Below are 26,166 nucleotides of genomic sequence, written 5' to 3'. Positions count from 1 at the left end.
TGGCATATTTTAAGCACTCAATAAATAATCAAGATTGGAATTAATAATTCATCAAGGAGCTTTTATGTCCACTCTTCAGGAGAGGAGTATGCCCAGCACTTAGGGAAAGACTCTTAGCTCTTCATCTTAGAGGCCCGTCCAGGTGCCCAGAGCATCCCCAACTGTCCCCAGGTCAGTAACACCCATCTTCGCGTCAGGTTTATGAGACAGCCAGCTGTAGTTGCTTTCAAGCCACCTAGAAGCCTTGCTTATTTTTCTCTCATTATGGCCAAAGGTTTGCATTTGCAGTTGATGCTCCACAGGCCTTACGCTTTGGCAACTGTTCAAGGGAGTAAATGGACGAACACCGCATGGGGGTGTGGGTCCCAGCCTGGCCACTCTCTGCTGGTCTGACTTGAATTTTTTTTATTCATTTCTCGTATTTCCTCACCTGTGAAACTGGTAAACAGCAGCAGCTTGATGAGCTGCTGTTAGAAAGCGTCATGCACTGTGCAACCCAGCATGAAAAGGCATTTAATAAATGGAGGGTATGGTTACGGTTGTGTATTTGACTGTGGCTGGCGTGTTCTCTCAGGTGGACACATACGTTTGAAGGTGGCGTGACAGTCCATGACCCAGTTCAATCAAAACAATACACGGAATGATATCAAAGTTGTCTGTCGGGCTGCTTTTTGCCTCGTGTATATTTGAGGCCATTTGGATAACGCAGTACCATTCGCAGGATCCTTAACTGTTTCTTTGATTTCGCCCCCGAACCAGACAGCATCACTGGTGAAACTGTCAAAGGCCTGGCTCATGCTGGAACACCGGTGAATGGAGCGATGGTCTCTGTATTCAGGGTTCTGGCTTAAACCCTCATAAAAGTGCTTCAATAGATATGTTGGATATTGGTTTATCCAGGCAGGCAGACAAATTGAAAGATATTATTTACACTTTACCCTAAAGATCTGGAAGGCAGGAAGGCTGCATTTGGCTCAGCCGTGTTGGATGCTCAAGTGCCTTTTCCTGAACTGTCCTCAGTTCGGAGATTATGGCCTTTTCCCTGCAGGTTTTTGTGCCTTTGCAACCACAGACCACATAACCATAGTCGTGTATCTGACCGTTATATTACTATTATCCATAACTTTTATTAGGAAAGATAGAATCAATTTTAATTTCAAATTAGGCAAGTGAATTGCTTTATTTGTTTTTAAATCAAAGACTGTATCCCTGCTTTACATTACTGGGTAAATTAGCCTCATTATCTGTGTTTTTTCTTTTTTGATCGTTTCCAGTTTCTGTTTCCTTCCACGTATAAATAATTTTAAAAGAATTTTTAATGATTTGATCAGACTGAAGCCACTTTTCTTATAGCCTCAGGCCCTGTTCTATATCTTTTCCAATTAAAAAATTCCCAGTATTCGCACTTACGCAGCAGCTATTTTAGTATATTGCTCCTATTTGTTTCATTGTCTCAGTTTGCATATTTGCTGTCTGTGCTAAAGCATGAAGGATAGTGTTGAGTTTCCAAACAATAAGCTTCCTATTTATTATTTTTCAGATAAGGACCAAAGTATATCTTTACTCACATGAAAATGTTCATAATGCGTCAAGTAAAACTGGGTTACAAGATTGTTTATATTAAAATATAAATTAGGTATGTATATGACGCGCATATTCATACACACGTGCATACAAAGGGTCTGAAAAAGTGAACGCTGAAATCTGAAGGGAGCAATCATTTTAATGATTTTTTTTTTTTGCTCTTATCTGTATTTTCTAGTTTCCACAAAGGAGAAATATTACTGCCTAATGATACATGTTTTAAATGAACGAGAAGCAAGAATAGGGGGTATGCACTCTGCAGGGCAGAGGGAAGTTCCTGTTCCCTCCGTCTCGGGGGATGGCCCTCTTCACCGTGTGCTCCAGCCAGCAGACGGGTGCTCATTCCCAGCTCTTTCCTCCTCCTCACCCTCACCCTCACTGCAGCCCTTACTTAGTAGCTCCTAACCGATGCATGTCTCTCTCCTCTCCGACCTCCTCCCTGAACGTCCACTGCCATTTCCAGTTCCCTGGTCCAAGCTCTCATTCTCCCGCCTGGACTTCTGCAAAAATCTGTCAACAGGTTTTCCTCTTTCTGTTCCAGACCTTCATCTTCCCTGCTCTCCACACGTCAGCAGGAGGGATCTTTCCAAACATGTAAATCTGACTGATCATGTCAAACGTGCCATTTAAAGCTCTCCCATTATTGGCGGAATATTGGTGACGCTCTGTATCTGGCCCCAGGTTCCCTCTGGATTCATCTCATGCCTCTCCCCACCCTCCCTCTACCCTAGTCCTGCCTGCCTGTGTCCATCAAGCTCCCCTCTGCCTCTCGGTGTTGTTTGCACGCATTCTTCCCCCAGCCTGGCCTGTTCTACTGTCAACCTCTTTTCTGTGGCACCTACTTGTGATCAGGCTAAATCCTATTTATCCTGTGGGTCTCAGCCTAAATGTCATTTAAAATCAGTCTCTTTTTTGGGCTCTCAGTCTCAATCAGACACCGCCTTCTATTCTCTTAGCAATTTACAATTTTTTTGCAGTATTTGTTACATTTTTAATTGTGTGTTTACTTGTATGGCTCATTATTTAAAAACTCTGTCTCCCCTTTGAGAATAAAAGAGTAGAGACTATGTCTTGTTCATCTCTCCATTCCAAGCGCCTGTCACCATGCCTGACACGTATGACGAATAAATAAAAAAGTAGCGATCACTCTGCCTTGCGCACAATCTCACGTCGGCACAAGCAGATCCACTGGATTGTTCTGCGTGTTCCCCCAGCTGGTCTTGTCTTGCTCTTTCACCCAACCCGACAGTCTCTGCCTTTTCACTGTATGTAGATCACATATTTATACTTAATGTGGTTATTGACATGGTTAGGTTTCTCCTTTCCTCCCATTTACCCTTGACCTATTTGTTTCGTTATATTTAGATATGTTTCTTGAAAGCGGCATACAATTGGGTCTTGGTTTTTATTTTTATTTTTTAATCCAATCTGAGAATCTCTTCATTTGGTGGAGTGTGTAGACTGTTTACGTCTGATGTGACTTCTGGCCTGGTTAGGTGTACGTCTGCCATCTTGCTGTTTATCTTTGATTTGCCCCATATGTTCCTTGTTCCCCATCTCCTCCTTTCTTTGAATTAGTTGAATATTTTTTATGCTTCCATCTTTCTTGATTCCATTATTTCTTTTGTTGGCTTATTAGCTCTAACTCTTAGTATTGTTATTTTAGTGGTTGCGTTAGGATGTAAAGTGCACATCTTCAATATCACAGTCTACCTCGAGGTGCTACAGACCACTTCACATACGGTATAAAAACTTTACAACAGTATACTTCTGTTAAACCTCACTTCCTTTATGCTACTGTTGCAATAAATTTTATTTGCACATATTTTATAAAACTCTGCAGTGCCCTGTTTTGATATTTGCTGCAACGGTCATCTATCTTCTAAAGAGATTTAATGAGAAGAAAGTATCTTCTCTGTTTAACTCTGTAGCTACCATTTCTAGGGGCTGGTTTATTCCTTTGTGTAGAGCCGTATTCCCGTCTGATCTCATTTTCCTTCTGCCTAAAGGACTCCCCTTGCCTTCCTTATAATGACAGTTACTGGCGATTAACTTTTCTTTGTCTGAAAAGGCAGTTATTTCAGCCTCATTTTTGAGAGATATTTTCATTGGGTATAGGAGTCTACGGTGACAGTGTTTTTTTTTTTTTTTTTTCTTTCAGTGCTTTAAAGATGCTTCTCTGCTGTCTGGTAGCTTACATTATTTCCAGTGAGAAACTGTATTTAAGGTGCCTTTTTCCTGTGTCTGCTTTAGACTTCTTGTTATTGATTTTGGGACAATTTTAAGCATAAAACAAATGCCTTTGGTGTAATTTTCTTTGTTTCTTGTGCTTCTGCAATCTGTGGGTTTATGACATTTATCAAATTTGAAAAATTTTTATTGTTACTTCTTCGGATTTCTTTCTGTTCCCTCCTTTCTGTCTTCTCCTTCAGGGATTCCATTTACATCTATATTGGCCTCCTGAAGTAGTCCCACATCTCACCGGTGATGTATGTATTTATTTATTCTGCTTTTCTGTGCTTCGTTGCATATAGTTCCTACTACAATATATCTAAGTTAATTCATCTTTTCTTCGGCAATGCCTAATCTGCCATTCATCTTCTCCAGTGTATTTTCCGTCTCAGACTTGGTAGTTCCATCTCTGGAAGTTTGATTGGGTTCTCCTTTTTCTATCTTTCATGTCTCCATTTAATTTGTTGAACATATGGAGTATAGTTATAATAACCGTTTTCATGTCTATTAATTCTAACACCTATGTCAGTTCTGGGTCAGTTTCAATTGCTTGATTTCTCGCCTCATTATTTTCCGGCTTCTTTGCATGCCAGGTACTCTTTGATCAGACGACAAACATTGTGGATTTTACTTTGTTGAGTGCTGAGTATTTTTCTATTCCTATAATATTCTTAAGCTTTGTTATGGGACAGTTAAGCTACTTGGAAACACTTTGATCCTTTCTGGTCTTGCTTTTAAGATTTTTTATTGAGACCAGAACCATGTTTAGTCTAGTGCTAATTATTCCTCACAACTGAGGTAAGACGTTTGTGAGTACATCGCCTAATAAATGATGAGGTTTTTCCAGTCTGGCTGGAAAAACTATACACTATTCTTGGCCCTGCGTGAGCCCTGGATACTGTTCCCTGTAACTCAGCGGTCCTATAGAGGGGCAGTTTTGCCCTGGGAGACACCTGGTAATGTCTAAAGATTTTTTTTTATTGCCATGGCTGGAGGTGCGACCGGTCTCGTAGGTGGAGGCTAGGAATGCTTCTAAACATCCTACAACAGGATCGCCCCCAACAAAAGGGGGTTGTTCCATCTGAAATGTCACTAATGCCGAAGTTGAGTCACTCTGCTATAACCCTTTCCAGTCATTCTTCCTGTGGCCCCCGGTAGTCTCTTCAGACACGTGTGCTCAGGACTCGGCTGAACTCTGAAGAAGGACCCTCTGCAGACCTCTGCAGTGCTTTCTGCACGCAGTTCTCTCTCTTCTCCTACACTTCGTCCTGCGGATTCTAACCACCTGTCCTGCCACACTCGCCGCTCTGTCCCTGTAGCTCGGGAGGTCTTCTGGGCTCTCCGTGGGCTGCTGCCCCCTGTGCTGCAGCCTCTCAAGGCACAAGACCCCCTCGAGGCAGTGAGCAGCAGTAATCAAGGGCTCCTCTGTTGGTTTCCCGTTTCTCAAGGATCATTGTCATTCATTTCGTCATGTCAGTATTTTGAAATCTTTGTTTCATGTATTTTGTCCGTTTTGTTGTTGCTGTTTTAGACAGGAGGGTAAATCCACTTCCCGTGACTCCATCTTGGCTGGAAGCAGAAGTTGACTTCTTATGTATTGTTACTATCAGAGGATCTCTTTAGTCCTTGTCTTGTTGAAAGAAAGCAAACTGCCTTGTTTTTAACCTTCTCAACCACCTGTATCTCCCCAACAAGCATCACTTTTGTTCCTCATGGTACACTCATCTTTCCGTATATTTCTTTTCAGAGCTTTATTTGAGTTTTAATTTCATGTCTCAAACATGACAGCTAAATTCCCTTGCAGTCTTCTGTTTGAAACTTTAGCTCAATTTTAGTTTACTTGAATTTAGCATTATTTTTTTAATGCCATAATGATTTTATTTTTGTACTTACTTATTGCAATTTCTTGATTTATAAATTTGTCTCAGGAAACAAAGTTTCCTCTAAAATGAACAGTAGCAATTGATTTCATCTTGTGTTCAATTGACGGTAATCTAGCCATTCAGTGGAGGAAACATTTTGAAATTCTTTTAGTGTGCTAAGTTGTGTTTACATGACATAACTAGTAATAAATCATAAATACTAACTTACTAGGGAAAATATGAATTGTGAATAACAAAGGGCAGAATCTTTTTGGCATTGTGTGCAAATAATTTAGATCTTTAATCTAAAATCTTTAGGGGTAAATTAGTGTGTCTCTGAAGTCTGCTTATTCTTTCAAGTGAGGTCTTCCAAACTATTATAAAATCAGGAGGCAGTCTATGCAGAAAATATTCAAGTTAACACCCCAACATTCAGGGATTTGTAATTCTTACATAAAATAAGTAACGATGGAAGCGTGAGTGAGTTTAACCAAAAGATTATTTAATCCTTTGGGTTTGGGTATTTGTTTTCATTTCAGTTGCTAGATCAGCATAAAAGCTCACAGAATTTTGTAAGTATAGATGATTTTAGGGGTGTTTATCATAGGTCCGATAGATTATAATAATTAGCATCAAGGATCTTGAAGATAGACAAAGCATAATTAAAATCAGATTACTTCAGCACCCCAATGTTCACAGCAGCACTATTTACAATAGCCGAGACCTGTAAGTAACTTAAATGTCCATTGACAGATGACTGGATAAAGAAGTTGTGATATATATATATATATATATATATACACAATGGAATACAGGTCAGCCAGAAAAATAGTAAAATAATGCCATTTGCAGCAACATGGATGGACCTGGAGATCGTCATACTAAGTGAAGTAAGCCAGAAAGAGAGAGAAAAATACTATATGATCACTTCTGTGTGGAATCTAAAAAAAAAAGGCACAAATGAACTTATTTACAAAACAAAAACAGACTCACAGACATAGAAAACAAACTTATGGTTACCAGAGGGGAAATGTGGAGGGGAGGATAAATTGGGAGCTCAGGATTTGCAGATATTGACTAGTATATATAAAATAGATACACAGCAAGGCCCTACTGTATAGCACAGGGACCTTGGGAACTATATGCAACACTTTGTATTGGCCTATAATGGAAAAGAATATGAAAAGGAATCGTTTATCTATCGATCTATCTCTCTCTCTCTCTATCTATCTATATGAATCACTGTACTGTACACCAGAAATTAACATAACACTGTAAATCGACTAAACTTAAATTTTAAAAATCAGATTACTTCATAAAGGTACAATTTTAAAACATTTCTCTGGCATTAGGAACATGTTATGAAACAATGTGATAACATTGTGGAGTTCTCTGGCCACATCTCAAAGCATGTTTAAATAATACATCTGAAATACAGGGTATGGTTCCTAGTGTCCCTGAGTCAGGACTGCTTGCCCGTTCATTTCATCAGTCTAATATTTTGCAAGATATTGAGAAAAAAACAAATAACCAAATAGTGGAATTTGCTTTAAGACCAGCTGTGTTTTCCAGAGGAGTGCTATGGATAGTAACTGGGTGGTTTTTCAAGGGGCTAATGAAAGTTAATCAGGTCAGTCTCATATTGTCATACACTTGCTGTCGCCAGTTCAAACAAGTGTTTTTGGTCACCTTTCTCTAATAAATTTCCTTACTTTTCAAAGCGCCCCGCCCCCCGCCATGCAGCGGCGATCCTGTTCATTAACTGCTTTGTGCTGAATATGCACGTGGTGACCCTCTTCCTAGGGCAGGACTATACCGTCACCAAGTGCTTCACCCATTTAGAGCTGCTTACGCAGCTGCATTTTTTAACCTTCTCATCTTCAGGTCTGAGTGCGGCAGATAATGCAGAAAACGGTCTTTTGAAGTCACATTGAACTCATTGACTTCCATCAGAAGCCTATCAGTCGTTGCAAACATTACAGTGTAAATTAAACCCTTGGAGAGTTTGAACTATGTGCGCAAGTGGAAAGGCAGATGCAAAGGGCTTTTTATTGCTTAGAATCTCTCAGCTCAAAATGGCTTTGTCTTTGATGGTGTATTTGAATACTCAGTCTTGATTTTTCATGGCACTTTAGAATTGCCTCACAAATAAAGAAAAGTCAGATATTTGGTGCTGGAGAGGTCCTGTAAAGCTCAAGAAGACCTAAAATTATCTTTTTATTACTAACTTATTACCATTTTAATTGGTATTGACTTAGAAACATTAATAACATTACCACAAGGATGCATTTTTGCTAGTCATGATATATGTTCATATTACTATGTTAAAGAACTTATTATCTGATTTGCAAGATTGAAAAATTGTACCATGGACTGTATAGTAAAGAAAATAGTTTTTACATCCAAAGATCCAAAGGGACAAAGAAAGACAGAATGGAAATACGTATGGTCTAACTTAGACATTGGCAAATTTTTTTCCATAAGGGGCCAGGTATCATATAGTTTAGGCTTTGAGGGGCCATCAGGTCTCTGTATGAGTTTCCTAGGGCTGAAGTAACAAAATACGACAAACGTGGCAGCTTAAAACAACAGGACTTTGCTCTCAGTTCTGGAGGCAGTAAGGGTAACAAGGTGCTGGCAGGGCCATACTCCCTCTGAAGTTCTAGGGAAGAATCTGTTCCATGCTTCTCTCCTGGCATCTGGTGGTTCCTGGCATTTCTTGTCTTGTAGCTTACAAGGCTCCAATCTCTCTGCCTCCGTCCTCATGTGGCCTGCTTTCCTATTTGTTTGTATGTCTCTGGATCCAAATCTCCCTCTTCTATCTCTTATAAAGAGACCAGTCATTAAATTTGGAACCCACCCTAACTCAGTGTGAACTTGATTACATCTACAAAGACCATATTTCCAGATCAGGTCACATTCATAGGTACTCAAGATTAGGACTTCAGCGCATCTCTTTTGGGAGACAATTCAATTCGCTGCAGTCTCTGTTGCAACTGCTCCACTCTGTCTTTGTAGCGTGAACACAGTACATGTTGTATTTAAAACAATACGTTAGCAAATATGCGTGCTTCCTTCCAGTAAAATTTATTTACAGAAACAGGTCATGGGTCGGATATGGCCGGGGACTCGAGTTTACCAATGTTTGGTCTAACTAATTGAAACAAAACTGCAGCAGAGAAAAAGAAAATTCCCTTGTGTCAATCAGTTCATATTTAAAGTATGAAAATGCATACATATTTGTATCTATAGCAACTCTTATTTTAAAAAAGATGTCAGCTTAGGGCAAGAAATGAATCCTTTATAATGGTTTCAAATCCCAAAACCCTATTACAAAAAAAAAAAAAAACAACTCTAGAATTACAGTATTTTTTCTGACCAATGAAGAGTTCTATGATGATCATTTAGTTGTGAGAATCTATGTAACCTTTCCTCCAAAGAGATCAAGCCTATTTTGGAAACAAAATTTTCCTTGAACTCAGACAAATTTATTCACTCTAATGTAAAGAAGGTACCTGTTTCCTCCACTAAACATATGCTCCCTGAAGGCAGCGACATTGTTTGATTCAATGATGTGTTCTCAGCATATTAGAATCATTCAATAAATATTTATCTAAAGTAACTTTTGTTTGTTAGGATAACACGAGTTACTTGGCGCGTAGTTGTTTTAATCCTGTTGCAGAGAAATAGTCCCTGTTGTCATACCTTGAAATTATTTATTGTCTTAAGTAGAGAGGAAAGCTACCGAAAGAGAAATCTAATTTTTATTAAGAGCTATCGGAAGCATTTATAAAGAGAGTAATGGAGTAATGACTCAGAAGAGGGTGAGAACTGTTAGGTTTTTGTTTTTGTTTTGGGGGGGTCAGATTTGTCTAAAAGAATAAAAAGGTAGGGAAGTCAAGATATATTTCAACAAACAAGCAAAAATATTAGCAACTACTTTTAACAGCCCAGCTCAGCTGAGTAGCAGAGAAGTGAGGAGCCCCATTTGGGGTCACCCTCTGTGTGGGAGGGTGAGGGTACGATTTGGTTGAAGATGTAGCAGGAAGAGCATCCATCTCTTCCGAGCGCAGGCTCCGGAGCCCTGGGATCATTCCAGCTCAGAGGTTCCGCGCTCTCCAGAAGTTAGAAAGTGAAGGTATCCGGAGTTGTAATTTTGCTCAGAAAAAAATCAAGACTTGCTGAAGCGTGGCCGGCGTGGGAGCATTGGAGTCAGCTCTATGGCGCCGGCGGAAGCACAGGAGAAAGCAGTGTGATGCGATGTGACTTGTACAAGGACAGCCAAAGACGAAGAGGGAGGGCGAGGGAGACTCTACGTGGAAGAAAAGAGCTAAAGAGAAGCCACAGCCCTAAGGACGTGGAGCCAAAGAGAGGACCTGGGGCCACCGGGAGTCACTGGTTTCCAGCTGATCGTGGACTCACTCCAGTGAAAAGTGAACTTCGGAAAGGAGTGGGGTGGGTCTGCAGACAAGACCTGCAGGGACCTTCAGATGGAAAATAAAGACGAAATTAGAAAGAAGAGACAAAGGAGGACCATTTAAAACGTGAATCAGCCCCGAGCATCTCTCCCTCTCTGGGCCCGCGAGCTTTAGCAGCAGGGCCTTGTCCCCCCACCCAAGTCCCTGCCAGTTCAGCAAACTCAGGCCAAAGAGACTTGCTACGCAGAGAAGCACAATTCGCCCTGCTCCTTCTAGCGTTCTTGCTACCGGCACTTGCGAGAAACTTCCCCGTCAAATTAGCCACTTGAATTGCCTTAAATATCAAGACAGCGCTGATTAAATTCATTTTCTAGAGAGGAAAACGCTTTCAAAGGAGAGGAGCTGGAGAGAAGGACCAGTTTTTTCCACAATTCGAGACATTTAGGTCCTTAACACACGGTAAGTGTGCCCTCTGAAGGAAGAGTCTGTGAAAAATGATCACGTGTTCAATGCACTTGACAAAGTTTCACTTCTAAGCAGCTCCCAACTGGCTCCATCTCGTAATAAAAAAAATTGTGAAGAAATAATAGTAGTATATGTTTTTGTGAGGAAAAGAAAGGGGATTTATTTGTGAATGGAGACAATGCGGCGGGGGCAATTTCCCACTGCGGAAAATTTAAAAAACATATTGAGACCAATTTTCAGCTGGCTTCTGTTTCGAAATTTGAGCTTGAGCTTAAACTTTTTTTTTTTTGTATTAAAATGAGATATCAACTCTGGTAGCTTAAACACGCGCCTAGAACGCTCATTACCAGCAGTGTGCCTCAACTCCTGATGATGCAGGACATCGACACTGACTTGACGTGTTTCCATTTCTTGTGGGAAGGGAGCTTCCTAGGTACCCAGCAGCAGTCCGACTTCCCACCATGCTCCAGACGGAGAAGGATGTAGTCAGTTTTTAGACGAATGTTATGCTCACATCATGCAAACGTTTTTATCTTCACAGACAGGCCGATGAGAATTGAACCCTGAGCGTAATTTCTAACAGCCAGGGCTGATGTGCACACGGAAGGAATGAAGTATGGATGTGAAGGAACGCAGGCCTTACTGCTCCCTGACCAAGGGCCGACGCGAGAAGGAGCGGCGCTACACGAATTCCTCCGCAGACAGTGAGGAGTGCCGCGTGCCCACGCAGAAGTCTTACAGCTCCAGCGAGACCTTGAAAGCTTTTGATCACGATTCCTCACGGCTGCTTTACGGGAACAGAGTGAAGGATTTGGTCCACAGAGAAGCAGACGAGTACACCAGACAAGGTAGGTCGCTGTGCTAGTCGAACAAGGCGTGCTCAGCTCGGGCTAACGTGCAGGTGTCACTTTTTTCCCTTCGAGGTGACCTGATCATCTTCTCAGGTGGATGTCCTAGCTCCTGATTCGGATTTTGAGCTCTTAGATGGTCACATCGTACTCCAGAGGCGAGGTGGAAAGCTACCTGTAATAGACATGCTGACCCCTCGATGCAGGTAGCGACACGTGTAGAGAATCGCCCCACACTACACATTTTATATGTGAGGCTGTGATTCTGCACATGGCCAAAGTGTTGGTGCATAAATTTGAATCCTAGGTCTCCCGGGCCCCCTTCCAGTCTCAGGGAGGTGCTCACAGTCACTGTTTTAGTAATTAGAACTGGTGTAAGGAAAACAGGAGCTGTTGGCGAGGAAACTCATCCTCCCTCATTAAGGAGGTAAGAATTCTTACTCTGAATCATCTCGTGGTCCACCTGGCCCAAGTGTTTGTGTCCGTCTGTTTATAGAAGGGCTTGCTCCAGAAGGGTTCTGTTTTCTCTCCCAAAGGCACTCTGGGGCATTGAGATTAGACCTTAAAACATCCTAGGTTCCCATAATATAATCCATGATGCTTTGCTACTTGTTGAACATTTTTGCACTCTGTTTCCTGCCTGCGTATTCTACCAGGGGAATAATGACTTCTGTAACTTTCCATCACAATCCTAAACCTACCGATGTCCATGCTTTAAAGACAGGAGCTTCTTCTAAACTGGGCATACATAGGTACAGTTTGTTTCTTCTGATGCAGTCTTGAAACATGGGCAAGATTACTATTAATAAAAATGAAATCCTCTTACATCTGCATTGCACTGTCCATTAACGTAGAACTTAGCTAGCATCCCTTGGCTGATTTAATCAAGAAACAAGGCAAAATAAATTAAACTTTAAAAATAAGGAATATATTCATTCTTTTCCATTCACCTTACAGGAAGTGTGACTTATAGTTTGATACTGAGCAGGACCAAATTTAAGAAGACGTACTAATGCTGTAAATCATTTAAAAGTTTGAAAATTTCCCATGGTTCTTTTCTTCTCTGCATTGTGGTAAGAGCCACCTGAACTAGATTGAAATGGTGTTTGCTCACCTCAACCCGCTTATATCAAGAAGGCTCCTTTGATTTGCCAAAGAGAAATTTTCCCCCCATCAAAGCATGCCTTACTAATTACAGGTATCACATTTTCTGAAGGAGGACAAAATAGTTTGACATTTTAAATCCAGATTTTAAGGGAAGTTCCGGAACACATATTTGAGATACATCCTCTTGCTGAGTCCCGATTCAGGGACTTTAGTTCATTGCACAAAATATGATGATTCTAAACCCCGATTTTTTTCTTTCCTATTGTCTGCATAGCTGATGTAGATAATCAGGGTACATTTTTTACCAATTTAAAAAAATAGCAGGTTCAGTAGAAGTGCATGCAATCTGAGCCCAGTGTGAAGTCTTGCCTTTTGTAACAAAAAATAACTGTTTAGTGCCCTGTTTGGGAGAGAAAAAAAAAAAAAAAACTCCGTTGTGGAATACTATTAGCGGGGAAAAAGCAGCACATGTGGCCTGAGGCGCCGAGGAGGCGCATCTCCACCCCAAACAAGCATTCAGTTTTGGCAGAGAGGAGGATGCTTAAACAGGTTAAAAATAGAGAGCTGAAATTTTCACCTCCCAGGCAGCGTTAATCCAGCGCAGACTGTTGCTGATGACATGGTGATACCATTTGCAGAAACCCTGAAACTGAGGTTCTTAGGGGACCACACGGGTCCCCTAGCTAAGCTATCACCCAGCTCCTTGCCAGCCAAGGACTAGAGCATGAAAGGGGCACAGGAGAGAGAGAGAGAGGGAGAGAGAGAGCAGGGCAGCTGGCAGAGCCTCTTGTCAGGAGAGGCTGGATGGTAGTAAGAGGAGGTTTACGGGCAGAAGGGGAAGGAAGAGCTAAGTCCTGGGTGTGATGGTGCCGCCCTTCACTGATGGCCATAAATCAGATGGAAGTAAAAACCTAAATGGGATGCAGCGCTGTTGGGAGCTAACGTGCGCTGATGGCTACCACGCTAAGTCAGTGTGCTGAGGAGGTGCGTGCCCCATCTTTTAACCTTCACAATCGCCTTGGGAGGTGGGTCCCGGGAATATCTTCCTTTCACAGTTCACACAGTCAAGGCTTGGGGGCCTGAGATCCCATGGCCAGTGAGGGCCACGCTGGGACTTGAACCCGGGTCTGCCGGCCTTTAAAGCTCAGGCTTCTAACCTCTGAGCAGCAGGCAGACAATTTAGTGTCATAATTGCCCTCTGGTTTACTGGAGTCAATGTAAGCCAATTTTGAAGGTACGGGTTGAGAGAAATGAGACCAGAGGCATATTTAGGAAAGAAAATGGACATGATTTTGTGATTTTGGGGGGAGATGAAGATGAGGGGAGAGGAAAGTATTACTTTCTCTTTCCAGGGGTTTGATACGGGGGATGTTTGGAGCGGGGGGTGGCGAATGTCGGAGAGAAAGGAGTAAGGAAAGTCTGCCATCAGACTGCACGTTTCTTGGGCGAGTAGAAGGCAGACTCCTCGCAGGCTTGCATTTTCTTCGAACCTGACAAATGTCAGTTTTTCCTCCTTGACTCTTATGCTGGGGGATTAATTATTTAATTGACAAAGTGTGCTTCCTGCCCCAGCTCCTGACATCATACATATAATAAAAATGAAAGATCGAAAATATTAATAGCAGCCGAAGAGCGCTGAAACTGTTCCAAAGAATCATGCTAATTGAGCTCGGCCGCGGAGTTTTAAAACGACCCGTCAGCCCTCCCTCCACTTCTCCACGTCTTCACTGACTGACACGAGGAAATGCAGCTTCAGCAGAGAGAAGGCATAAATAGAGACCACTCACCTTCCCCCGTTAATGCAATTACATGGAGAATTCAAATCTAGAAATAATAACGTTTGTTGTCAACGATTTAAAAAAAAAAGAGATACGATGTTTTTATTTTTATCGACGAAATTCATAGCCTCTTTTCAAACTTGATTTTAATCATTTTTATTGACGTGACTGACAGGCAGGTGACTGTGGTTAATTACCTGTTATATTTAGATACCGTAAAGCTGAGGATGGTTTCTTCTTCACAGTGTCTGTGTGTAATTTGACGGCATCACACACAGATCTCTTTGTCTCCTTTTAAATCTGTCCACGCGGTTTATTGGGTGATGGAGATAGTTGTCCTCAAAGCAGCTGTGGCGCTCTCTGTAGGTGTGATGGGGTTGGGGTCAGAACGGCTTGTTTGGCATTCTTGGATTCTGTTTGCTTTGATTCACCTTTGAAGGGAATTTATCCCGTCAGGTCTGAGACGCATTTCTTACGAAACAGCTGCAGAAGATCACCCCACAGTTTGAGAGAAGGGATGAAATAAAAGATCTTTTCTTCTCGGCGCTACGTACATGGCCCGTAATGTTCTTGACCAAACGGGAATGCTCATCAACTCCAACAAGGAATGTTGGCCACGAGGGTGAATTTTGAAATGAGGTGATGTCTGGAAGTGGGAACACTTCTGTACTTCAGTTCCCACCAAACCATAAGCCTAAAAAAAAATAAAGAAAGAAAGAAAACCTCTGAGACGGTCTTAACCAAAAGTGTTTACCCGTTAGTCAGTAATTGGTATTGGGGTTGTGAATTTCAAGATTTTAAAATAAAAAGACTACCATTTATTCCTCATTTATAGAGTGCCAACAGGGAGGAAGGTTATCTGTTTTTAAAATGTGTAAAGCAGATAGCATTGTGTCTTTGTTTATACACACCTGAAATCAAAATAGGTAGTAAATCTGCAAAGTAGGGAAGGAACAGAGGAGGGCAGATCAGCAAAGACAGACACACACAGGCTTGAGAGCCCGGCTTACCTGGCGGCTGCCCGGACAGCTCGCTTCCGGTCCTGGCTCCTCCTCGGTCCTCACCGCTGCTATGGGACTTGCCTTCCCTTCCTGCTCCTCACCATCACTAGTGCCCAGCAGCCGCCAGCTCCCACCCACATGACTCCTCCCCTCACGGCACTGCTGGTCCAAGGCCAGTTCAAGGAGAATTAGCAGGGAGGTCCATTCTTATCCCAGCAGCCTGATGCCTTCTGCCGCGTCTCCCTGGTGGGCCGTGTCTCCCTGGGGGGCTGCATCCTTAGTCCCAGTCCATCTTTTATACTGGATTCCAGATGCTAGCCCTTCCCCTTACCAAATGTAACCCTTTTTAGTGAAACAAAAAGCCATTAAAGGATCAGTCTGAATTTTCCTGTAACTCTGTACCCAGGTTTCTGGCATAAGGATGGCTTGAATGATGCCTCACCCATCCATCTCCCAGCCACCTCCTTACCTCTTCTGATCTGAGCACTGAGAAGGGAGGAGAGGAGGTCTGGAACTCTATTAGAATCCTGATGGACAAAGCTGATGTGGGTACCTTCCTTGTTGGGCCGGATGAAAGCTGGAAAGCCCTAGTGTGAAGCCCTAGTGTGGGGATCCGAGAGAATGCTGCAGTTTCATGGTGCCAGAGAGAGGCTGACCTGCTTCTCCCGTGCACCCAGCTGGAGCGAATGTCGTCTTGCAGGTGTAGCTTGCTTCCTTGGCCCCCCAGGAGCTGAGGAAACCTAAATGCGTGCATTTTTCTCCACCCTGAAATGGTGAGAGCTGTGGAACCCAGGGAATAGAAAGGCTTGTCCCCAGAGGCTAACAGGACTTGTCACTGCTTCCGAGGCACCCCAGGAAAGCAGCAACAAGCTTGATGGTGCCTAGCACGTAGGCAGTGGGGTAAGATACAAGACCGACAGATCAGGAAGCTCCGAATGCAAATGAGCAATGGAGATGAGAGAGGAAAACCCAACATGAAATAAAGAATTTCAACAAGAGCACTTTCAGAAATCTAAGTACCAAAAAAAAAAAAAAAAGGCAACAAGAAAACCAACAGTAACTACCCAATGCTAGCCAGGGGAAAGCCATAATTTAAAAAACAAACAAACAAACAAACAAACAAACAAAAAATAGATTGGTTGAAGAAGAGAGGATGATCATTACTGAAATCCAAATTAATGGTTTTGAAGACCAAGTGGAAGAAATGACTCAGAAGGCAAAGTTTCAGGTAAAATTAAGAAGAACACACACACACACCCCTCAACACATCCTAGAGAAACCCTTTACCTTCATGGATAAAAATGGTTTGCAAGGTTCCAGAGCGAGAAAACAAGTTTCTCTTCTTGCTACTTACAAAAGATTCAACAATAAGACGAATGAATTTCTCATCTTCAACGATGAAAACGAGATAACTTCTACGGAGAGGAAGAAACTACAACTCAGGGATTCTATACACAGAGAAGATACCATTCATCTCAAATGCAAGCTATTTAGGGACCTTGCCAAGATTCAGAGACTGTACCAATGTGCATCATCTAAGGAAGTATTCAAGGAGTGATACCAACTGAATCAGAATCACTGTCTGTGAAAGGAAAGGAAAATATAGCAATCCATCAACTATGTGGTATGTTTGGGTTCCAGTCCCAAATGATGATGACAGAGCAAGTGGAAATGTGTAAGAACCACTCTGAAAAGGCTAAAAATAAATTCCTTACCTACCTCAGAAAAAATCCAGTAGTTGGAGAAAAGTGGTAGGGAAGTGAAAACTATTGCAAAAATCTCATCTGAAGAGGGAAGAGGAAAAGCAGTTCTGGAAGAGAGCTTTAGTGGAGGGGAATAATTGCTATCTTGCATTCACGTACTGATGAAAAACATGTATTTGAATAAGAATGTCAGGAAAGGGAAGGTAATCATTAGTGCAATGAAGAAAGCACAATAGACCTACCTAATTAGCAGGGGGGAAAGGGGAATGAATAGCATTCTGATCAATTTAGCAAAAGCAGCTTCAAGGGAAGAGAGAAAACAAGTAAAATCATGAATAACCATAAAGCAAGATGGAGTACGTGAGCTCTACTGTGTAGTACACGAAAGGCACATGCACTGGATTTTGACACAAACAGCAACTCTTCGGTGGATTTATAAATGCTATTGGTATTTATAAGAAACAGACTTGAAATGGTAAAAAGTGGTTGAGACTACAGGGATGGATGTAAAGACATATCAAGTAAAAACAAACAAAAAGAAAGTAGGAATGGCAGTATTGATATTAGGGAAGGTGGAATTTGCAATTAAAACCACTAAACAGGATTAAGAGGACTGTTACGCAAATGATGAAATGATTAAAGATAAAAGGATGACTCCTCTTAAATTGTACCTGTTAAACATTATAGTAGCTACATTTATAAAGTGAAGGCTTTTAGGGGAAAATGATGGTTAAAATACATTTGTTGTGGGATATTTTGGTTTGCCTCCTTCAGGAACAGATCTAAAAAGACCAGCAGAAAGGATTTCATTATACATCTTAAGAAATGAGTCAGATATTAGAAAAAAAGAAACACCAATAGGAAGGGAAATAGGAAGAGGTAGATAATCATGAGAAACTGAAACTGAAAACAAACAAAAAGTTGATTCTTTAGAAAGACTGAGAAACCAGAAAGCCCCTGATGGTCTGGATTAAAAAATAATGAGAACAGAAATAGGGAGAGACACCGAAGACACCATAACAACTGAAAGGAATGGCTCCAAACAATAACTTTTTTAAATCTAGAGAAGTTTATTTTTTTTCCTGGTAAAATATGATCAACCCTAACTTATTTCACGGCATGGAGAAAACTTGTCAGGATCAATGCTTTCAGAAGAGATTAGAAAGGTGATTTAAAGGGGCACCATTAAAAAGTACCAGAATAGGTTTCTAGATGAATTTTATATAACCTTCAAAGTACAGCCAAGTCCAAAGTTCAGAAATCTATGCAACACCAAAAAAAAAAAAAAAAAGGAAGAAAGAAAGAAAGAAAAAGATGGAAAGCATAAAATTCATATTGTTGAGTTTTACTGGCATGACCTTAACAAAACTTGATAAATATACTACAAAAAAAGAAGCTATCTAGACCAAAATTGTTTCTCAATATATATGTAAAAATTCTAAATAACTATTTGTCTATAAGAATCTAGCAATGTATAAAAAGATAATAGTCTAGACCAGATTAATAACCAAGTGGTTACTAATCCTTGGTGATGATGCAAGGATTTTTCAATGTTAGGAAATCTGTCAACATAATTAGATTAATAAATCAATGTAGAAAAGCATGATCTTATCAGTAGATGATGAAGAGGTTTGGGGAAAAATTTAGAAACCATTCTTTATGAAAATGAAAGTCACTAAGTAAACAAGAAGAAAAAACAAATGTGTTAGTCGTATATAGATGATCAATCAAAAAAAAAAATTGAACAACATTGCTAAATGGTAAGACCCTGGGACCATTTCAGTTAAAATCAGTATCACAAGACAGGCTCACCCACCCTCACAATTGCTCTTCAAAATTGTTGTAGATATTTTACAATTGTAGTAAGAGAGAAAGTGGAACAATTGATACATATTTTGGGAAATGTTAAAATTAGTGCTTTTGTTAAATATATGATTGATTTTGTGCAGACAAAACCCAAGTGAAAAAAATTAGAAATAAAAAATTTTTTAGCAGAATAGCTAAGAGTTTAGATTCTGGATCTAGATGATATGTGTTTGGGACGTACGTCTGCCATTCTTTACATGAGGGGCAAGTTACCTAATTTGGGCCAAATAACTTGCTTGGACAAATTACTTAATTTCTGTTTGCTTCACTTTTCTTCTCTGTAGATTGTGCTTTAAGTTTTCAATCTATAGTTTGCTGAGAAATGAGTGAGTATTTGTAAACTGCTTAGAATAATGCCCCAAGCATGTTATATATACCATTTCTAAGTATTTATTAAACAAAAATTGTCTAAATTTGGAAGTCAGAAAAATATCTATCACAATGGCAACAGACACTGTAACATTCTTTGGAGTAAATTTTATAAGAGTGCTTTGGGACCTAATATGAAGAGATCTGTAAATATGCTTGTAAAACATAAAACAAGATCTGAATAAATGAAAATACAGTCAGTGTTTTCAGAAGAGAAGACTGATATCATAAAAATATTAATTCCACTGAAATAAATGCATAGAAGTCAAGGCTTATTTTTAACTGGAGAAAGTTATCTTAAAATTCATGTGGAATAGTAAATGTCAAAAATAGCCAAAAATATATTTTAAAATGAGGATAAGATAGGCTCACCATGTATTTTTAAAAATACTATGAAGCCATGTAATCATATCTATATGATATTGGCATAAATAAAGACAAGTTGATCAGTAGAATAGACTAAAATTTCAGAAATAGATCCTAGTATATAGGGAAATTTAGCATAAAACAAAAAATGGTTTTTCTATTCAGTGGGACTTGATAAATGGTGCTGGCACAACTGGTTATCCATCTGGAAGAATATAAAATTGGACCCATATCTTTCAGTGTACTCAAAAATAAATTAAGATGGATTAAAGACAAATGTAAAAAATAAAGCAATAAGAATTCTGGAAGTTAATTTGAGAAACGGAATAAAATAGGAATGACTTGATCCGTGAGTAGCAGAAAGCTCCAAAAAACGATGGCTTAAACGCCTAACAGAATTATTTTCTTGCAAAACAAGTAGTCCAGAGGTGGACCGTCCAGAGTTCAAAGATGCCATCAAGGAGCTGGGTTCCTTCTGGCTTTGTTTGCTCAGCCATCCTCAGCATGTGGCCTTTGTCCCACGGATCCCCAGAAGTCAGCTGCATTTTCATGTATTCCTGGTCGAAACAGAATGAAAGAGAAGGTGAGCAGGGCTTCTCTCCATTGGACTAGTTCTCTTTATTCCCCTGTGACGCCTTCCTACATCTCTTTTTTCAGAGCTGTTATACTTGGCTACGCTTAGCTGCATGAGAAGAGGGAACATTTACTATTTTTGCTTTCCAGTTTTTATAACAGAGGAAGGCAAGAAAAAAGTGGCTGTGAATCTACACAGCCTGCCCCAGGGACTGCATCTACCTCCCAAGAACAGAGGAGACCATTCTAATGGAAACAGAAAACCCAGAAGAAAAGCCTTATGTGATTTTTTAAAAATTTAAAACCATTTATATAAAATACAAATAATAAAAATAGCATAAACAAAATTATTATATTGAGAAATATATTTATAGTCCATGGTACAGATAAAAGGAATATATATATATATATATATATACACTGTGTACATATATATATAAAATAAACTAAGAGTGACTTTTACAAATTGAAACCAGAAAGACAACCCAATGGGAAATGGATGAATAGACAATTCAAAGAAGAGCGAATTCAAGTGGTCAGTGAACCTATGAAAAGGTCATCAGTTTTCCTATTAGTCTGAGAAAGGCAGTAGCTCATCCCAGTTCCTGCATCCCCCACTCCCATCCTGGATTCCCTCAGGGAGCTTTCCTGAACCAGCTGACCACGGGGATTTGCTTATGAAGTTCCACCCAGCTTGGTAGGCAGAAAATTAGTGGGAGAGGCAACTGTAGGGACAGGTGTTCCTGGTTGGAATTCTGAACACATTTTTCCCAAAGAGACAGCCTTGGACATGGAAGTCATGCACTGAAGTGCCATTAATCTGGTCCTTCACAGCCAGGTGACTTAATACACTTGCGTGTTCCATCTTGATGTCCTCCATATTTTTTTTCATGGAAGACTATATACTGATCCATTATCAACTTCTAAACACAGTACACTGATTCCTAAAGCAAGGACTTTCTGTACAATTGTGAAGTTTTGACTTAGGAAGAAGCCAAAGGAAAAAAAAAAGACTAATTTATGAATTGGTTACGTGAAACTTGAATCCGAAACTCTTGTAAAAGTATGTGAAATCAACACAAAACCCATTCACAGAATTACTGAAAAAAAGAAAGAAGGAAGAAAAGAAGGGGAAGAAAAGAAAAAACAGTAAAATATCAACAGGGGCTATGAGGGAAAACCTGCCAGTTTCAAATCATCAAAATTGAAAGGCAAAAAATAATCCCTGCCTTAGAACCACAGCACATTCTATGGTTTCCTGAGGAGAGAGGAAAAGCTCCTTTCCAGACAGGCAGATACGGCTTATTCATGTCCACGTTGTCCTGATGGTTGGTTTTCAATTCAGGATGAGTTCCACACATGGTAGGAACATGGCACAGTGTTTCTGATTTAGTTTAAGGGGTGAAATATAAACCAAAGTCCCTGGTGCTGAAGGAGATTTTAACCCTTGTGACCCATACTTTTGTCAAGGTCTGTTCTCTTTCTTTTCCCCCTCCCTTGGACTCTTGTTGCTCTTGTTCTCAGCCTTGTGTCATGGTCCATTGTACTGCCTTCTTTCTGCATAAACATATGGTTGGGAGACTTCTGAGATCCTCTGAGCCCATTTTACAGATGAGGAAGACTGAGACCCACCTTTGTGAAAAATCTCACTCAGTCAACAGCTGGTGAGTTCCAGAGCCAGAAATAGAGTCAAATCCTACCATTTTCTGCTTTACTCCTTCACTTTTCTAATTTCCATAAAAAAAAAAACAAAAGAAAACCACAGTAAGAAGCTAAACACGTTCTTGAATATGCTTGCAACCTTGAAATAAGCGATAGCTCAGAGAGGTTATAAAAAGGACAAAATGTAAAAGAAAAAACTGATAAATTAGACTTCATCAAAATTTAAACTTCTACTTATCAGAAGATACCTTTAAGAAAATGAAAAGGCAAGCCACAATCTGAGAGAAAATTGTATATATAATTATATATATATATACTATTTATATACACATATATATACACACATATGACAATATGTATATTTGTCATCTGTATACATATTTACACTTATATATGTCGTATATATGACAGAAGATTTATACCCAGAATATATAAAGAGCTCCTATAAATCAATAACAAAGAGGTTAACACTTCAGTTTAAAAATGGGCAAAACTCTTAGAAATGATACAGAAAAGATACAAATGTCTACTGAGCACATGAAAAAGAGTATTCAACATGAGTAGCCATCAGGGAACTGAAAATGAAAACTACAGTGAAATACTACCCCTCACCTGCCAGAATGGCTAAAATGAAAAAGATGCACAGCACCAAATACTGGTGAGGGTGTGGAACACCTGAGCTCTCCTACGCTGCTGATGGGAGTGCAAAATGTAAAATGGCATGATTTGTTTAGAAACTGTTTGCCAGTTTCTTATGGAAAGTTAAAAATAACATCTTCCCTTTGACCCAACAATTCATGTCCTAAACATTTACATAAAACAAATGGAACTTTATCTTCAGAGCGGCTTTATTCATAATAGGCCCAAACTGGAATCACCAAATGAATGGATATGACAAATTGTAGTATTTTCATGCAATGGAACACACCTTGGCAACATCAAGGGTGAACTGCTGATACAAGTTTAACGATGTGGAAGAACCTCAGAAACATCCCGTCAAGTGAAAGAGTCCAGAGGACATACTGTATGACTCTGTTTATATTAAGCTCAAGAACAGACAAAACTAATCTCTAGTAAAATGGAGGCAGAACTGTGGTTGCCTGTGGTGTTGGGGACTGACTTCTGGGGACCTGGGAACTTTGTGGGTGTGACGGAGGTGTGCCATGTTTGGTTTGGGTTCGTGGTGGACACATTTATTAAAACTCACTAAAGGGTCCACTGAAGATTTGTATTTCACTGCATGTAAAATTGACCTACACCGCATTCATTTAAAGAAAACAAACAAACGAAAATTAGGCATGTTCAAGCAAGTGTAGCTGAATATGGAAAGTTCGAGGTTTGCTTTCTCTCCTTCATGCAGCATCAGCGAAGGGGGCGTTTCATTTGGCCCAGGGGCAGGGTCACATGTCTCCACTAAACCACAGCTACAGTCCTCTTAAAACAACCTCTGTGGCCAAGCGCTGTAATGTCTTGTGGATACAAACATTTTGCCCATTAAGATAAAAGTCCATTTTAGCTTACTTTTTTCGAAGTTTTATTGCTGGAATATTACTAAGATGATAAATAATTTTTAAATCTTTCTCCATGGTGTATGTTCCTGGTAGGTCAACAGAATTAAATTCCTGTTTCTTAAACGTAGAACATGGAAGATGTAAATATAATTTTAGCATATCACTAATAGCGTTGGGCAGATGTCAAATAGGATTAACGACTCCGTTGATGAATAAGATACTAACTGTGTGGCTCTCCACACCATCTTATCCTGCTTTGGAAGTGAAGTGGAGTCTAGCCCTTTCTTTCTCTGACTCCTGTTATTTTTACTCTGTTTATTTGTATTTTTTGCATTATGAAAATATATTAAACATGCAGGCATGTTGGAAATTGTGGAAGAGGAAGACCTGAGAGCCAAGAGCAAAATGCTTTTAATTTTAAAGACTGAGATTTAGTTTGGTCTTGGATGCCATTACAGTGAATAATGGGAACCGATCCTAGACTTCAAAAGAAATACGACCATATGGTCTTACCATTCAGCACTTAATGCTGCTATGAATTTCCAGTTAGACCCCAACTTTTCATTTCCCCTGTGTTCCCCCTCACCTCTGCCATCATACAAAAATGAAAGGAATCTGAAACCCTTTTTCATGTTTTCTGAAATACGTCCTGGTGCTGAGAAAACCTTTTCTTTGTGAGAAGAGGGTTTAATAAAGACGAAAACCTGACACGTGAATCAGATCCACTAGGCTAATTACTGCACCTCCAAAGTTTATTACTGTTAAATATTAACTCCTGAAAATGATTCATTTAGAGATCAAAATGATTAATCCTTCTCAGTCGCTACAAATGTCAGCGGCAGGATTAAAGGATTTAGATGGTCATGTTTACTCAACCTTAAATTTCAGTTCTTACAGACACGAGTTAAATAGCTCCGGTTTATCATTGTTTCGTGTTAATGTTTTCCTCTTAGTTCCCTCTTTTAGCTCCCCTGCCTAACTGATTGTTAACTAGTTTTGGCTGTTAAGTAGGCAAGGGCCTCTTTCAGGCTTGGCGGCCACTCTGCTTTGTAGATTACCTGCCAGAAGGTGTGAGTAGATAGATGGAGCTTACAGCCCTCCTCCGGACACAGTGGAGGTAATCCTTTCCCCCTGCCTCGGCCTTTATTGGTCTGACGTCCCGAGCCCCGGCTTACCGCTAAACGTGTATCCGGTTCCTTGCCACGTTGCCAGTTTCGGACCCACGTTGTGAATCAATGTGGTGCTGCTTCAGTCACAATTATTAAACACCTGCCGTGTCCCACCGAACCACATGCATATGGACCCCAACACCTACTGCAGCTTGATTATCAGATACTAGCAGATATGTTGTGGGCTCATTATCATCCATCACTGGGTCTTGGGTTCTTCTACAGAAATAATTACTAAGTAAAAGTAAAAAGCAAATTCATTTTCAGAATGCTTTTGAGGAAAAAAAAAGAAACCAAGTTACAAGTTCTCTCTCTCATTATAAACGGTTGTTAGACTTGCCCTCTTTTGTGGCTGGGTATACAAATCCTTCACGCGACATGTCTAAGAAGATGCTCTTTGCTCACAAGTCAGCAGACTCACAGCCTCATTTTCCTCCTTGGAGCCACCAAACCTTCTCTTCAGTGTCCATATGTTTCTCCTCCCCTGGAGGCTTCACAAATCTTCTCTGGAGGAAAATACGTATTCTCTGGGGCCATTCATTCTAATCCTGCTTCCCCTGCTTGCAGATGCACTTGGAGTTTTTCCCTTCTCACGCCTCGTCATCAAGTTCACTGTAAAGCCTCAGCCACACACTTCCATTGACAGAGATGCAGCTGAGTTCAGGATGAATGCTGAGGTGCAACCTGCAATGGCTTCCATTAGACCCAGGTTTTGAGTAATAAATTGAATTATAAATAGGGTGTACAGTGGTCATTTCCTTTGTCCCCTAGAAATTCGGAATTATCATTATGTAGTGATAGATGTTAATATCATATGAAGAGATAAGTTGAGAAAGCGGCTGAATCCTGTTGAAGATACTTACATTTTATAGAGACGTTAAATGGAGTGGGAGGGGTTAGGGTATTTATTGGGATTTTAAGTTAATTTTTTAAATGTAGTTTTGTTTAGGGTCTTATAAGTAAAGATTTATATCCTCATTGAAATTTCTATCACATGTTCAAGGATTGGTATTCTGTTCAAACCATGACGAATTTCACATAAGGTTTGAAGTGTCCCATAAAGTATGCATCAGGACTCAAAGGGAAAGAAGTTATGTACATTTGTTTTACTGTGTGACCTTCTTATCATTTTACAAACACAGCAAAAAAGGGAACACCAGATAAGACGGTGGTGACACGAAGTCCATCGGTATCAAATAAGAAATGTTTGCCCAGTTTCTACTTTTGTGTTATGCTCCACCCTTGGACGATTGCCGCTCCATATCTGAGAGCAGATCATTCTGTCCAAGCTGACAACAACTGAGGAAAATACTTAAAGACAATGATAGATTATTTTATTTCTGTGTATTACATTTATATTGATTCTTTTATCCATTTCCTTTCCTCAGTTTTAGAGCTTTTTACTATAAAATAGGATGCTTAGCCTCCTTTTTAAAAAATTCATATATAATGAAGGGGAAAGGACATTTCTTTACAATAAGCAAGGAAGGATTTTTAGAACCCAGTGTCTCCAAGAGAAGGTAGTAAATTGAATTTCTAATTATTGAATGGAAGGTATTAAATAAAAAAATCAAGAAAATATTTTTTAAAGATAGACTTTCATTTTTCTTATGTTTTTTAAATTCATGAAATCATCATGAAAAGTAAAAACT

General features: G+C 40.0%; 1 protein-coding gene across 2 annotated transcripts in view; it reads left to right on the top strand.

The window, feature by feature from the left end:
* Positions 1 to 26,166, top strand: part of TENM3 (teneurin transmembrane protein 3) — a 1,525,061-nt gene that overhangs the window by 1,124,248 nt on the left and 374,647 nt on the right. For both annotated transcript variants that reach the window (XM_072950498.1, XM_072950499.1), the window contains one exon: positions 11,103 to 11,409. In XM_072950498.1, the coding sequence (XP_072806599.1) occupies positions 11,178 to 11,409 (232 nt within the window). In that variant the 5' untranslated portion in view covers positions 11,103 to 11,177. The remainder of the gene's footprint in view (positions 1 to 11,102; positions 11,410 to 26,166) is intronic.

Source organism: Vicugna pacos, chromosome 26 (assembly GCF_048564905.1).
Source record: "Vicugna pacos chromosome 26, VicPac4, whole genome shotgun sequence".
In the NCBI taxonomy this organism is placed as follows: Eukaryota; Metazoa; Chordata; class Mammalia; order Artiodactyla; family Camelidae; genus Vicugna; species Vicugna pacos.
Note: the sequence above shows the minus strand (reverse complement) of the source record. Positions and strands in the feature narration are given on the sequence as shown.